The sequence below is a fragment of the Rhincodon typus genome, chromosome 10 (genome assembly GCF_021869965.1).
Source record: "Rhincodon typus isolate 14 chromosome 10, sRhiTyp1.1, whole genome shotgun sequence".
In the NCBI taxonomy this organism is placed as follows: Eukaryota; Metazoa; Chordata; class Chondrichthyes; order Orectolobiformes; family Rhincodontidae; genus Rhincodon; species Rhincodon typus.
In genome coordinates this window covers 14048814-14064136 of record NC_063341.1, presented here as the reverse complement: position 1 = coordinate 14064136, position 15323 = coordinate 14048814, and the positions used below count along the sequence as shown (strand labels likewise).

The following is a 15323-nucleotide window of genomic DNA, read 5'->3' as shown; positions in this document are numbered from 1 at the left end:
GGTTATGTGGCACACAGGCAAGGACAGATAGTTTGTTGGATCCCACCCTGACAGCCCCAAACGCAAAAAGGTATTGGCAGAAGGTTAAGAGGTTGTTAAGTAAAAACTAGAAGAACCGCAGATGCTGTCGGGTTGAGAGACTCTTCCTAAGAACTGCCGCGCTACAAAGCAAATTCAGACAGAATTGCAGGCAACAATTCATCCCTACCCAATGAGATCATTGCATTCTATGCTTGCTTTGAAAAGGTCAGTGAAACGATGGCACTTGTCCCAACAGCCTTGGATACATTTGTAGCCATGGTCACTGCCACACAACAACCTTCTTGAGAGTGAACCCACGGAAAGCAACCAGCGCAGACGGAGTCCCTGACCATGCACTCAGATCCCATGTGGACCAGCTGGCGGGTGTATGCACAGACATCTCCAAACCTCTCCTAACTACGATCTGAAGTCCCCACCTGCTTCAAGAAGACTGCCATCGTCCCAGCGCCAAAAAAAATCATGGACAACGTGCTTCAATGACTGCCAGTGGCTCTGACCTCCATAATTATTTGGTGCTTCGCGAGGTTAGTCATGGCTCACATCAACTCCAACTTACCAAATTACCTTGATCCTTTGCAATTTGCCTCCTGGTGCAACAGGCCCATTTCCCTGGTCCTACACTCATCCCAAAGCTAATATAAATCTCTTAAGAGATTGGGGGTGGGGAAGTAAAAATGGGGAATGAGAAAACGGCACACGAGTTAAGTATTTGTATCTGTCTTCACAATAGAGGATATTAATAGCATTCCAATAAAACCCTAAATAATCAAAGGGTAAAATGGGGGAAGAGTAAACAATTACAACAACTATTACTACAGAAAAAAATACTATGGAAACTAATAGGGCTAAAGGCTAATTAGTCCCTTGGGCCTGATGGGTTGCATCCTAGGATACTAAAGGAAGGAGGATAGAGATGGTGCGTCCACTGTAGTAACCTAGGTTCTGGAAATGCCCCAGAGGATTTGATGACAACCAATGTAGTACCCCTGCTTAAGTCAATCCTCTCTGTGTTATGGGGAATAGGGAGGAGAGTGAAGTTGAGGATTATGAGAGGAGCCATGATGTCATTGAACTCATTGGGCCAAGTGGCTTATGTCTGTCTCATGTCTTATGGATTGTAGTTAGCTTTGAAGAAATCTTTTGGACATTCCTGGAAGGGTAAAACACAAAAAATGTCCACAGCTTGGAACATAATTCACAGGAGATGGCTTTCTGCTGAGAGGGGTAGTCAGCCTCTCATTACCTCTATAGCCACCAGTAATACAGTCTAGTTTATTTTGAATTACATCTCTCCCTGTGAAGAGTGGCTGTTTGAAATTCTCTTGGCACCTTTTCCAATCTAACATTCCATGGTTCCTCTCTAAGCTTTGCCAGAATCACTGTCACTGAATTTAAATTCAAAGTCACTGTTTGGCTGTATGCCCTCTTCAAGAAAGAAACATTACTTATAAAAATATTGAACTTTTGATATACAGTAATCAGGATTATGTTCCATTGTTCATGGTAGACATATACATCTTCATACACACACACATACACTTTCCATCACACTATGTCACGCAAATTCTCTCTCATCCATTGAATTCTTTCTCCTTCTCTCACACATATTCCTCTTCACTAATACAAATTCCTCCTCACTCCTTCTCTAACATACATCCACCCCCCCAACCTCCATCTCTGCTCTACACACATGCATTCCCTCTCTCTCTACACACACACACACACTCTGTCACAGACACTCCACTATCCCTCCCTCATGCAAATTCCCCATCCCTTCCTCACACTCCTCCCTCCCACACTCCTTCACACATGCTCCCTCCCTCACATACACACACTGCCCCATTCCCAGACACTCCCCAATCCCTCAAATCTTTCACACACACTGCCCCCCCACTCCATCAAATATTGACCTCCCTCACTGTCCCTCCCTGATATGCACTGTCCACCCCTCACTCTTTCCCTCTCACTATCACACCCCACCCCTCCTCCTAGCTGTTTCTTTCTTGCACCCTCTCTCCTTTGCGACACCTGACACCGGTGCCCCTTTAAAGGGTTGGCACTATGTAGAGGACACCCATCCAGAACATGCAGCTTCACTTGCAGCCATGCCTCCATACCCCACTCTGGCACACCATGGCACTGCTCTTTGTTCATCTCACCACAGTGGTGCTCTCTTATGTTTGAGTCTATCAGCAGCAAATATGGGAGTGAAATGATTGTGGATTCGTGGAAGTGCTCCTTGCAGATCGGTCAATGCCACCTACCTGTATGTTGAACACTGGCCCAGGAGCCAAACAGAGATACATAGCATGTCAGATTCAGGATCTTGGGCCAGAACTGGTGGGGGACAAAGGCATCTGAATTTCCTGAGCCCAATAATGGCAAAGGTTCTTCTTGTTGTGGTCTGACTGCATTCAACAACAGTCGACAGGCAGCATGGAGGACTTTGAAGAGAGCGGAATATTTGTGTGTTATACCACTTCTTAACTCCCAGCATACCCTCGTCCTACTGTCTGCCATGATGAACAAGTTGCATATGGACAGGCAATGGACTTGTTAGATCCTGTTCTATCTTACTCCCTCACCTCAGCTTTTTCCTTCTGGTTTCCTACCCTTGCCCATGAACTGCTGCCTGTGTATCACAGCACACCCAGGAGAAAGAGAGTAGACATTCCATTACCTATTAGAACACTTGTAGTTCAGATACTGGCATTGCACTTACCTTAAAGGGTAGCTTGAAGTTAGGATCTGTAGTGAGCCACTGGACACAAAAGGCTGTCATTGGGTCAGGAGAAAGGATAGTTTGTACAGCAGATCACCTAAAGATGGTGCACTTCACACTCATCCCACTCAGCCTCTGGCATCCACGACATTTCCAGTGGCACTACAGATCCAAAATTGCTGGCGATGGTGCGTTGGTAAGGACTTTCCTCAGGAGCATCCTAAGTTCAGTTCCTAGGAGTAGGGTGGTTCTGATCATAGATTTGGATGAGAAAAGCTGGGAGGAGGCTCAAATGGAACATAACCACTGGCATAAACACCTTAGTGTATTGATTCTCATACAAATAATCTGACGTTCACCCCATGTTAAATGTTATAAAGGGGGAGGAAAAGATCCTCTGTGCAGTCATCGACACTGTACAGTCTCAGATTTTGAAAATGAGTACAAAGTTTATTGGCATATAGTTTACAAAATAAATGTATATTACTGATAATACATAAACAGCAAAGGAAGTGTAAAGTAACAAGAACCATGATAATTTAAGAGTGATGCACTCCAGTTTTCCACAATATATCATTGCATTGATCCATTGGCATGTGACCATAATAATGACACCTACAGATGACCTTGGTAATTACACACATGTAGTGGTAGCATGATATTTCTGCAAGGTCCCCTATCATAAGTTGATGTTGGTAAACCTTCCAGTAGTCTTATCTGACCTATATTGTTTGATGTCTTCTTCATCATCATCTTTAAACAACTTATGATGTTCAAAGAAGACCATCACTGTACCTGCAAGCGAGGCAACAACGATACCACTGATAAATATTGCGAAACCAACTATTACGAAAAATAAATAGTCGAAGTAACCCAGAGGTGTGCGACAAATATCGAATATCTTGATTAAAGCCACGGAGACAGGAATTCCAACCATTGATTTTGGCAAAGTGCATAAAGTGTTATCTTCATCTGTTAAATGAAAAGCAAATTACTTCCCTTTATTTAGTTGCTATTAGAATGGTATGAAACACAAAAGAGAATATAGGCAAATTAAAAACTATACACTCAAACGCACATAGATCTAAAAGTACACACCTTTTGTGTTTTATTGTGTCATTGAAAGTAGTATGTACATGTAACTTTTATTTTGAAATAATTTTCAACAAAAATACCTCAGAACTGTAAAGGTTATCTTTTGGAAAGCAGCACAGATTTACCAAAAATACCCGAATCCCATGGGGCAAGGTACAGTTGAAACAACTCAAATTAGGGTCATACTCCCTGGAATTGAAAAGAATAGGTATTTTCACGAGATTAAGAGGTACTAACTGATTGGGAAAGGAGACAGAAACTATTTCTGTTGTTTGTGTAATTGAGGACTAGAGGATGTGGAATGTAGGTTGGAGCCATTGCTTTCAGGGATGTAGTCAGAAACCACTTTTACTTCCGAACAGTGGTAGGTGTTTGATACGCACTTTTGCAAATGGCAATTGATAATGGATCAAATGTTAATCGGAGACATATAATTTTATTCAAAGACATTAGGGGATATGAGGAAAAGGCTGACAAATGGGACTTCCATCTGCAATCTAACGTGATCTAATTGAATGGCCTACTCCTGTAGCCACATTCTCAGTGCTGAAAGGACTCAGCAATGCAAACGTTTCTCGTGCCTGTGAACAGAAGTGATGGAGGACACAACGTCACTTACATGTGTAAAATAATTCGATCGTGGTTCAAAACCAAGCTTGAGTTTGAAATTAATGGGAACCAACTATCGGGGAAAAGCAAAATAAGAAAATATGTTGTCGGTTCAAGTTTTCTAAATTAAATGATCTCGGAACATCAAGAAAAAAAGACTCTTCTAAAGTGAAGCAGAAATAAAACGCAAGTATTTTCTGGGAAATAGAGAACCAAAATTGTCAATAGCATTTTGTGGTAGTAGGTGCTTTCAACATTGAAATTTAAATTTCCTGTCTGAGACCTGGAGTTGAGCTGAGACTCCAGTGATATTGTATCTGTAGGAGAGCAGGTGTCCCTCCTAAACAGTCTAATACAAAACTGGTGCTGAGAGTGGTAAGTTTCCTTGTGTCCCTACTTCTAAGCCAGGAGGCCCAGGTTCAAGTCCCACATACTCCAGAGGTGTGTAATAACATCTTTGAACAGGTTGATTAGAAAATATCTAGATGATAGTCACTGATAAATAAGGAATTTGGCATTTCTTTTATCAGGAATACCATTTTATTCAAGTAATAAAATTTCTTCCATAGAATTAAAAATCAAACCCATTTCCAGGAGAAGTCCACATTCACTGAGGAAATGTTCCTGGGAATAGTTGCAAAACTTTATGCAAGGAAAATCGGGTAAGCGTTATTTAAACTCTCAAATTTATAATTTGACTTTTTTTTGAAAGAAAACTATTTTGTACAAAAATCCAACAAGGTGCAAAATATTCTTAGTGCTTGTGGATACTTAAATGGTAGAGAAAAAAGGTTTAAAAAATTGACAAGAAATTGTATTTATAATTAATGGGCCGTTTGACTAAGACTTTTATTATGAGGTGGAATGGGGTAGCAACAAATTTTGAAATTGGTGGCTTTTGACTTTAATAGTTTGGTTGTAATGGACCAAGTACAGACACTCAGTAGAGAGGATCACCTCCAATAACAACAATTTGCAAAGCAATCCTTGGCCTTTGTGCCTTTAGTTCAAAAGGAAAATTGCAGGTGAAAAGAGCCATCTTAATTCATCTTAATATCCCTTGCATCAGCATCCATTTGTTTCTTAGATGATTACGAGGTTTTTACACCCACGGCCCTATCTGGATGATCATTCTCCAGCAATGGTCACTGTGTTTGCTGAATAATAGAGATATAGAAAATAGGAGCATAAGTAGATCATTCAGTCTATCTAGCCTGCTCCATCATCCAATATAGTCATGGCTGATCTTCTGTCTCAACTCCATACTTCTGCTCTCTCCTCATACCTCTTGATACCTTCGGTGTTTAGAAATTTATATTTTTCTTAAATATATTTCATGACTTAGCTTCCACAGCCCTATCAGGTACGGAATTCAACAAGTTTACTGTGCTCTTAATGAAAAATATTCTCCTCACCTCAGTCTAGAGTGGCCTACCACACATCCCAAGATTGTGATCCCCTGTTCTCGACCCCAGAGAGGAATTGTCATTCCTGCATCAGATCTATCTTGTCCTGTTGGAATTTTGTACAGTTGAATGGATCTTCTCATTCTTCTAAACTCTAGTGAATACAGACGTAAAATCAACCCAAACGTCCCTCTTACAACAAACCTGCCATCCCAGGAATCAGTCTGGTGAACCTTCACTGCACTCCCTCTATGACAATTTTAGTCTTTCTTAGGTTCGAAGACCAAAGCTGTACACAATACTCCAGGTATGGTCTCACCTGTACAGCTGCAGTAAGACATCCTTGCCCCTGTACACAAATTCCCTGATATCAACTCCCAAGTTACCTCTGCTTGTTAGGATCTGTGTCCCAATGTTTAAGTTAACATAATTTTCTAGGGTGTTGTTTCCAATTTATTGCCTTAAGTATCTAACACAAATCTGTAAGATCATCTCAATGGGGCTTAATTTCCAAGACTGAAAACACAATCTCTCTCAATTCAGACTGTTGTCACTGGGCATAACTTGACGGATCTTCTCAAAAGTGCATTCAGTGCTTAAACATGTGTGTTTCTTGTTCCTTAGGGGCGAGAACTGGAACTGGATGCAGTTTGATCACTATTTTACGACCTTTGGCTTCTAGTCTATAACTTTGGATATGACATTCAGCACCTTATTAGTCTCACTGACTGCTGTTCTATATCAACTGGACATATTTGGCATCTGGTCGATTAAAATTGCAAAGCCTTTAACTTTATTCAGAATTATTTCAACAAGATTTATGCAGCACATGCACCCTCAACGTTTTCCTTCTTACTTTAAGAGATATTAGCCCAAATATTAATTCAAATCCATATATGAAGATAAAAATTTGGAATAGGAGCCTGCTCTGCCATTTAATAAGATCATGGCTGATCTGATTGTGGCCTTAACTCCACTTTCCTACCCACCAATGTTATCCTATGACTCCCCTAATAATCACAGCTATTCATGCAAAATTAGTCCCTTTATTTGCTTTTAAAGCTTGACTCCTTCAATCTAAAACCTGGTCTGCAAAACATGGAAAATACTGGAAATAAACAGGCGGAAGTTTCAGCCTGCCTGGAAGGGAAATGAAAGATTCATGTTTCATCGAAGACCCTTCATGAGAACCAAGTTCTCCGACTTCTCTGATTGGTTGAACTGTTATACATTTCAAGGGGGTCTAGAGGATTATTTTTTCTCCTGCACTCTCTAATTCATGTAGAAAAATCTATTCATCTTATTGATTTTCCAGTCAATTAGAACTCATATCTGTTCTTGCGATAGTTCAAATCCAGAAGCAAAGCACCTACAGCTAATCATTGAGCCCTTGCCTTTTTTGACAGTTGACTCTGTTTCTCTCTTGGGTTTGGATTAAGTATTAAAACTGAGCTGCAAGTGAAAATGCTCTGGTTAGAATGCATCTGGAATACTGTGAACAGTTTTGGGCACCACACTTTAGGAAGAACTGCAGGTGATTTCACCAGAATCAAATGTGGATTGGAAGGGATAAATTAAGAGGAGAGATTACACAATGTATTCACTGGAAATTAATTTAGTGACAGAATTGATTGATGCTTTTGAGATATGAATGGGAAACCAACTTATTCCATTCTACCTTATTTCCATTGGTCTAGATAAAGGAACAGATAAGGGTAGATGTTTGGAATTCTCTTCTGGAAATGATCATTTGATGTTTGATTAAAATTATTAATTTTAAAACTGAAATTGATATTTTTAAATAATGAGAATCTGATGAAAGGTCATCAACATGAAATGTGAACTTGTGCTTCTCTCCACAGATGCTGCCTAACCTACAGAGTTTTCTTCTAGTACTTTTGATTCATAACTCAGACTCTCAGTGACTACAATATTTTTAACTTTTCCTTTGCCAAAGGTTTTAAAAGGAGATAGAGCACAGGCAGGTCTAAGAAGTTAGGTTGCAGATCAGCCAGGATCTGACTGAGTGGCAGCGGATTGGGCTGGAAGAGTTAAATAGCCTATTCCTTAAATCAGAATACCCATCTTGTCGGCTAACACAAGTTTTTAAAAAAAAATAATTTTCCAATGTATTCACAACAACCTTAGCACCCACCGCGTTGCTAGAAATAATATCATGCATACATGAAATGAATAGATTATAGTTTTTGAATGTGAACCTCACCTGGAAAGGTTTCATTGTTTTCATACATCCACTCACTGAGATGTGCAATTGTGCACTGACATTCCCAGGGATTACCAGCCAAGTAAATGGCCTTCAACCCTTCAAGGTTCCTTAACGAGGTAGTGTTCAAATATAACAAGCCGTTGTTGCTGAGATTGACTTCACGAAGCCCCACGTTGGTCGAAAAGGCGCCGCTCTCGATTTCGCTCAGATTCTGGTTGTTGTCGAGCCTCAAGGTGATCAAGTTAGTTAAAGGCCCGAAAGTCGTCCAGCTAATCCTATTCAAGTTGTTGTAACTGAGGTCCAGGTAGACCAGCTTCACCACGCCGATGAAATGCAGCCTCGAAATCTCTGCTATTCTGTTATGGCTGCAATCCAGATAGACCAAGTCGCTGAGCAGGTTGAGTTCCAGAGAATTGATCTCGGCGATGCCGTTGCTGTTCAAGTGGAGGCGCCTGGTGTTCAGTGGAAGGGCTATTGGAAAGGTCGTCAGGTCAGCGTTGCTGCAATTCACTTGAAATTGTTCGCAGTGACATGTCGGAGGGCACGCAGCATCTAACATAACTCCCATCAAAAGCAACTCCCAAAGCAGGCCCTGCGGCTCAGAGGCAAACCAGAACATGTTGAACCTGATGTTATCCAAACCGCAACTCCATGCTCACTCCTCAGATTTGTGTGATTATCATTGGGTGCAAAGTTACACTCGACACTTTGGTTTAAAATCACGCTAATAAAGTGATCAAAGGGAGACTGAAATGTGTTGCAACAGCTAACTCATGGTGGCTGAAAGCAGAAGTTGTTGAGTAGCCCTACACTTTGTAGCTGATGGAAGCGGTGAACGTGAAAGTTAAGAAGAGTTGGCTCATTTAGCAGTAACTGTGACCCAACCCCTTCATCTAATGTCACACCAGTTGCCAGTTAACGCACTTGTGACGTCCTGAATATAAAGAGAGTCTTAAAGGAGAAGTAGGGGGTGGGTTGGGGGAGTAGGAGTATTTCGCGTTATTTGCAGTTTAATCACCAAGCAAGGTCTCCTCAGTTAGTCCATCCTCTGCAGATACCTGTATGAGGCGTGTACAAAATGAGCCGAGGCCAGCGGTGAATGTAATCCAGGGTGAGTCAGTTAAGTGCTGGATACTGGCTGGGAGACAGGAATTGACAAGAACTGCCTAATCACCTACTGCCGCCTGAACAGGCCCGACAGAGGGGCTGAAGGTGGCTTCATCACTGACCAGATAGTTAGTTTGGCCACAGTATGTCAAAGTAGGTTTTAGAGTCTTCTGGTGCGATGGTAGTATCCCAAGCTCTGAGGTAGGAGATCTGTGTTCGAATCCCTGCATACCTGAGAGGTCTGTCATAACATGTCTGTAGAGGTTGATACTGAAGTAGCTCCATGACAGTATCTCGGCTGGTAAGATTGCATTCTCTTCCTCCAACTCTTCACATAAAATAAAACACTTCCGTTCAGTTATCAATCCTCACGGTGCCTCAAATGTAATCATGTGTAAGTAACGAATGCTTTGGATTTGTTTGTCCTTCATATGTAAAGTCCTTACAGAAGCGAACTGCTCTACTGGCTATGCATGTATATAAAGATATTTTTACGAATAAAGTGTATTTTTTGAAAATTAAAAAAATGGAAAAGAGCAGCTGCTAAAGGCAATACTCAATTCCAACTTCCTTCTTAGTAGAGAATAGAATCAAATCCTCCTCGTGGATAAATACCCTAAAAACCTATTTCTCTAGGGGGAAAAACTGTAGAACTGATGCCTAAGAGTATTGTCACACTTGTTTTAGCATCAGAAGATTACCAGCTTGTAGAATTTGGATTTACTTGGAGTCTTACTGCACTGTGCTGAGCAAGATGATCTGGGTTCGTCCCATCTGACCTGGTGGTGTGTCATATCATATATGAACAGGTTGATTAAAATAACTCTTCAACATTAAATTAACTCTAAGACTGCTGTTTCACAATTTGGGGTGAAGGAATTTCATTGCTTTGGAGATACATTTTTCTGGTTTCAGACTGTCATGGATTCTTCTACAAAATAGGAGTTCAGCAGAACAGTAAATGGTCAATTTAATATTGGACACAAGCTGCTTTTTCTTCCCTCGGTGATCCTGAAATTGTATTTCTATGGGGGGGGGGGTTAGTAGTGGTGGTTCAAGAGAATTTTAATGCTGTAATTTTTCCTTTTTGTTATATATGTATCTCTTTCAACTTAAATGTTTCAATGCCACAATTGTTAATTTAAGTACTTTTTTAAAAAATGAGATATGCCATAACCCATATTAGCTGACTAATAAGGCTATCACTTGCCCAACACCCAGTCACAACAAGGGCCATAGCTGCATGTGAGCACCACCACACGCTGTAAGTTCCCCTTCAAGATGCTGTCCACCCTGACCTGGAGATAGGTTACTGTTCCTTCACTGTCAAAGGCTTAGAACTCCCTTCCTGACACACTCTTCATGTACCTAACCCCCACCCCACCATGAACTCCAGTGGCTCAAATAGGAGGCTGACAACCACCTTCTCCAGGGCAAACAGAGATGGGCATTAACTGGTCCAGCCAGTGATGACTACATCTGATGAATGATTATAAGATTTGAAGCTCTCTCTTTCCCATACGTTCTCCTTCAATTCCTTGCTCAGTAATCCAGTTCCAGCTGTAGAGTCCTTATCTCTTCACTAGCCTATTTCCACCTTTGTAATATTGCGATTCATCAGCCAGCATCCTATTGTTGCAGTTGTTGCATCACTACTTCAGTATTTGTCCATGTAGCTATCTGCTGCTCTCACTGTGGCTTTGTTGGACGTATATTCTTTGGGTCTCTTGTAATCCTCTCTGCTACCCTCCTCCAAAATAACATCATGGAATCCTGTTTGGTTCACCGGATAGGTCAGACAGGCCCTCGGTTTAAGCTTTCACCTGAAAGAGATCAGTGAGGCACTCCCTTCAGTACTGAAGAAGGGTTACTGGAGTTGAAACATTAACTCTGTTTTCTCTTCGCGGATCCTTCCAGACATGCTAATTTTCCCTAGTAATTTCTATTTGTTTGTTCCCCTCAATACTGCATGCTGTGCTCAGGTCTCTGGAGTGGAACTTGAAAGTGGAAACTTTTCTAGCAGGTTTAGACTTGCAGCATCTGCATTATTTAACCTCCTTGTTTAAAGGTAAATAATTGTACCTCACATAGTGTGCAGCGAGGTATTTTATTGTAACTCACATTTACTGTCATAAACTTTGTGGAAATGTGTGATAAATTGTTAGATGTTGAATTATTCTTAATTGTTGTGATCTATTGTCAATCAAATGACCTGATTTTGCTTTCTTAAAATTTCTTTTTTAATTAATATTTCTTGTATAATGAATTCCAGAGCCATGTTATTTATAAACGTTAATTTAATTAATAGATATTTTCTTAGGTAGGAGACTCAACGAAGAAACATTGAGTTCAGTCTTCCCATCATCTGGAAAAAAAAAAGCATCAATATGTTTAAGAGACTGCTGAAACATTCTGCCCATTATATTCTATATTTAAAATACATTTAGTATGCTCAGTTAATTGAGACAGAAGATAAAATATATTTAGAATGTATTTTTTTAATGTTGGCAAAATAAAAACTGATATATCTGAATTTAAGATGTTATAAATTGCAGATAGCTATTAGTAGAAAACTCTTCAGCCTTAAGAACTTAAAGGTCTAATCTACTATAGTTCAAAATAATGAAATCAAACAAAGAACTGCTGGAGATCTGAAACTAACTGAATCAGAAATCGCTGCTGAAACTCAGAAGACATGGCAGTATCTGTGGAGAAAAAACAGTTAATGTTTCAAGTTCTGAAAAAGGGTCACTGGACTCAAAAATGCTAACTCTGTTTTCTCTCCACAGATGCTGCCAGACCTGTTGAGTTTCTCCATCAATTTCTGTTATGATTCCAAACAAGCGATCTAACAAAATAAAAACCACTCATTAAAAATACTTTTTCAAGGTGATTGTTATAAGAGAACACAAAGATGTTGCGCTTCACAGCATTTGCTGTTTAAACTTGGTTCAGACTTCTCATTGTTATTATCAGTTTCATTCTATTTTACTTCAGGTTCCCTAACATTCTGTGTAGGACCTTCCATGCACTGCCAAAGTTCAGCAAAGCTGAAGACGGACTGGAAAGGTGGTGACACTCCATAGAGGCTGGCTGCAGGAAGCAAAGAGTTTGGGGGAATCATTGGATAGTATGAAGAAAACACAGCAGACTGGACATAGTATATTGGATAGTAAATGAAGGTTACCCAACCATCAGGAGAGCAAGACAGGGTAGTAGTCAGACAGCTATCTCAGAAGATATGAGAACACTCCAAACTTCTGTGAACAGAGAGGATACTGTTCAGGTCTCAAACTGCTTTCCTCAACTTCTAATATGTTTACTTCTATCACGTTTTCACTCAAAGCAGTGACTTCATCTAGTTATAGACCTAGAGACGTACAGCATGGAAACAGACCATTCAGTCCAACTCATCCATGCAGACCAGATATCCTAAATTAAACTAGTTGCATTTGCCCCATATCCCTCTAAACCCTTCCTTTCATATACCCATCCACATGCCTTTTAAATGGTGTAATTGTACCAGCCTTGACCACTTCCTCTGGCAGCTCATTCCATACATGCACCACCCTCTGTTTTTTTAAAAAAAAAATTGCCCCTTTTAAATCTTTCCCCTCAACTTAAACCTGTGCCCTCTAGTTTTAGACTCCACCACCTTGGGGAAAAGACCTTGACTATTCATCCTATCCATGCCCCTCATGATTTTACAAATTTCTATAAGATCAATTGAGCATCTTGCACCAGAGTTGCCATAATTTTTGTGTTAACTGCAAAGTTTCCATGGACCACTGTCCTGTCTAAAGGACAAATAACTTCTTCCCCTTGAATCAGTGCAAGAATTTGAAGACAATCTTCACAGAATGTATGCAGGCATGCCAGGACTTTGGGCAGGTGGGTCCCCTAATCATTGCCAGTAAAATCAATAGGACAAGTCAAATCTTCAGTGAAAAGAGAGAGTCTGCTATCAGAGGACACAATGCTGTATGTTACAAGCAATATGTTATTTAAATCTTTCTATTTCAGATCTACATTTTCTGAAACATTGTAGATTGCTAATGCAAGCAGAATGTTTCAATCTCCAGTGGCATTTTAGCCTCCTATATCAGATTTCAGCTTGCAGACTGGAAGCAGAGAACAATTTTTGACACAGATGTCTGTTATAACTCAAGCTAGGCTGTAGTAAAGGTTCATTACAAAAGGACAGCCTTCTACATTCTGTTGGCATTATATGGCTTCTTAATTTCAGGTCCAACTTCTATCTTTTTCTTCATTTATTTTCTTTCTTTTGCCTTTCATTTAACTTGCCTGTTCTTGTCCACAGCTAAGTTAAGACATGATCTGGTCATTATCACATTGCTGTCTGTGAGAGCTTAATCTGCACAAATTGGCTGCTGTGGTTCTTGTATGGTGTGCGTGGCAGTTAATTTATAAATAAAGATTAAGTGTCTACAGGTGGTAGAAAGAAGCCTTTTGGAAATATTAAGTTTCACACATATGAAGAGACACCTATTGACACTGGTTGTAGGGTTACGAGCTATACATTTGTAATGTGTTATTCTATGAAGAAGCCAAAAACTAAGTAAAGATTTACATCTGGTCTCTTTTTTTATCGACTGGGCATAAGAGATTTACCAGTGATCACACTTTAAACCTACCTCATTGGCTCTAAAGTGCTTTGGGGTGTGCTTGTGATTGTGAAAGGTACTATATAAATGCAAGTCTTTCTATTTTTAAGTGAGCTATTGGTTGATAAAGGTTTCTGCTGCTGTGACTGATCACCACCTATTACAGAAGAGACCAAACTAATCAAACTGTTGGTCTGCTCTTGTGTATCATTTTTAAAATATTTTCAATCCAACATCTAAATCAGCTTGCTGGAACAATTTGTTCAATAAAACTATGTTGCGAAGGTGTGACTTCTCTTAATTAAGATGCACTTGATTATTTTCACTAATCTTGGCTTTTCAGTTATAGGTATAACAAGCTAATAAATTGATGATACCATCCTAATCTTAGTACTTTGCCCAAAGTTAAGTTGAAACACAATGCTTTGAGTTTTGTGGTAAGGGAACTCCCTGATTCAAAAGCACTGTTTTAACATTTATAGATGTACAATTTTTTTTTTTAATGTGCATGTTCTCAGTGCTCACATTTCAAGGTGTGGTTCTTGATTTAATGAATCACACTTCACCTTAAATTCATTATATTATTTTCGGTCAAATGCAGTCTTAATGCATCTTTCCCTGCAGTAATTTGAAGCAAATCGAGTGAAATATCTGCAACTCAACTCATTCATTGCCCTCCCAGAAACAGTCAAAAACATATTGGCTTGGATTTTCTGCTGGCCAAACAGTCATAATTCCAGTACTGTTAGGAGTTGTGAATGGACCCTACAGAATTCCTAACAGGTTCTCGAGGAATTGCCAGTAAAAATGAATTTTCTACTGGGCAATTCTTCTACGCTGGGCACTCTCGAATACTCTCCATTTAAATTGGAGACTTTGGGGGAAATTTAATAAAATAGCTATCCAGAAAAAGTCAGACTGTTTAAAACACAATGTAACTCCTGATTAAGTATTTAATACTACCCCTGATGCCCCCTCACAACAACAGACTTACCTCAACCTTCCTGCCACTGGACCTGACCTCTCCCCTCCACTCCAGGCAGCGAACATGACCATACCAGACCAAAAAGCCACTACCTTTCCCACACCCTGCCAGATTAGATTTCTCTCACCTATCCTAAACATCGCATCGCTGACCTGATCCACTTGCCAGCTTGCACCCTATCTACCTTGCACCCTAACCAACTTGCATCCGATCACCTAACCAGCTGGCACACCACACAGCTGATACCCTACTTACCTGCACCCTGCCCCCTACTCATCTGGCATCCAACTCAGTTGGCACTACTTAGCTGGCACCATACCTCCTACCCAACAGGCATCCTACTTCCTGGAACACTACCCAATGACCAGTTAGCACCTTACTTCCCTGACACTCTAAATGTCTAGTAGGCTACATCCCTGGCATCTTACCCTGTACAAATCCAGTATCCTAGACCCTGGCACCCCTGGAATGTTAACATCACATTTACCTTACGTATTTACAAAAG

At 40.3% G+C, this 15323-nt stretch overlaps 1 protein-coding gene and 1 pseudogene across 1 annotated transcript; both read right to left on the bottom strand.

Annotated features, from left to right (window-relative positions):
• Positions 1–3232: 3232 nt before the first annotated feature.
• On the bottom strand, positions 3233–9169 carry LOC109932896 (leucine-rich repeat-containing protein 52). The gene is made up of 2 exons (XM_020531975.2): positions 8099–9169; positions 3233–3736 (listed from the first exon to the last, which is right to left on the bottom strand). Exons 1-2 carry the CDS (start codon positions 8718–8720, stop codon positions 3444–3446), a joined length of 915 nt encoding a protein of 304 aa, XP_020387564.1. The 5' UTR covers positions 8721–9169; the 3' UTR covers positions 3233–3443.
• Positions 9170–9647: 478 nt separating this feature from the next.
• Positions 9648–9884, bottom strand: LOC125484300 (annotated as a pseudogene).
• Between the last annotated feature and the right edge of the window lie 5439 nt (positions 9885–15323).

What these genes read in the sequence shown, in the direction of transcription:
- LOC109932896 (XM_020531975.2), bottom strand. Translation starts at nt 8,720, where the DNA reads ATGTTCTGGTTTGCCTCTGAGCCGCAGGGCCTGCTTTGGGAGTTGCTT. An exon ending in AAACAATGAAACCTTTCCAG is followed by an intron (nt 3,737 to 8,098) that starts GTGAGGTTCACA and finishes TTCATTTAACAG; the next exon opens with ATGAAGATAACACTTTATGC.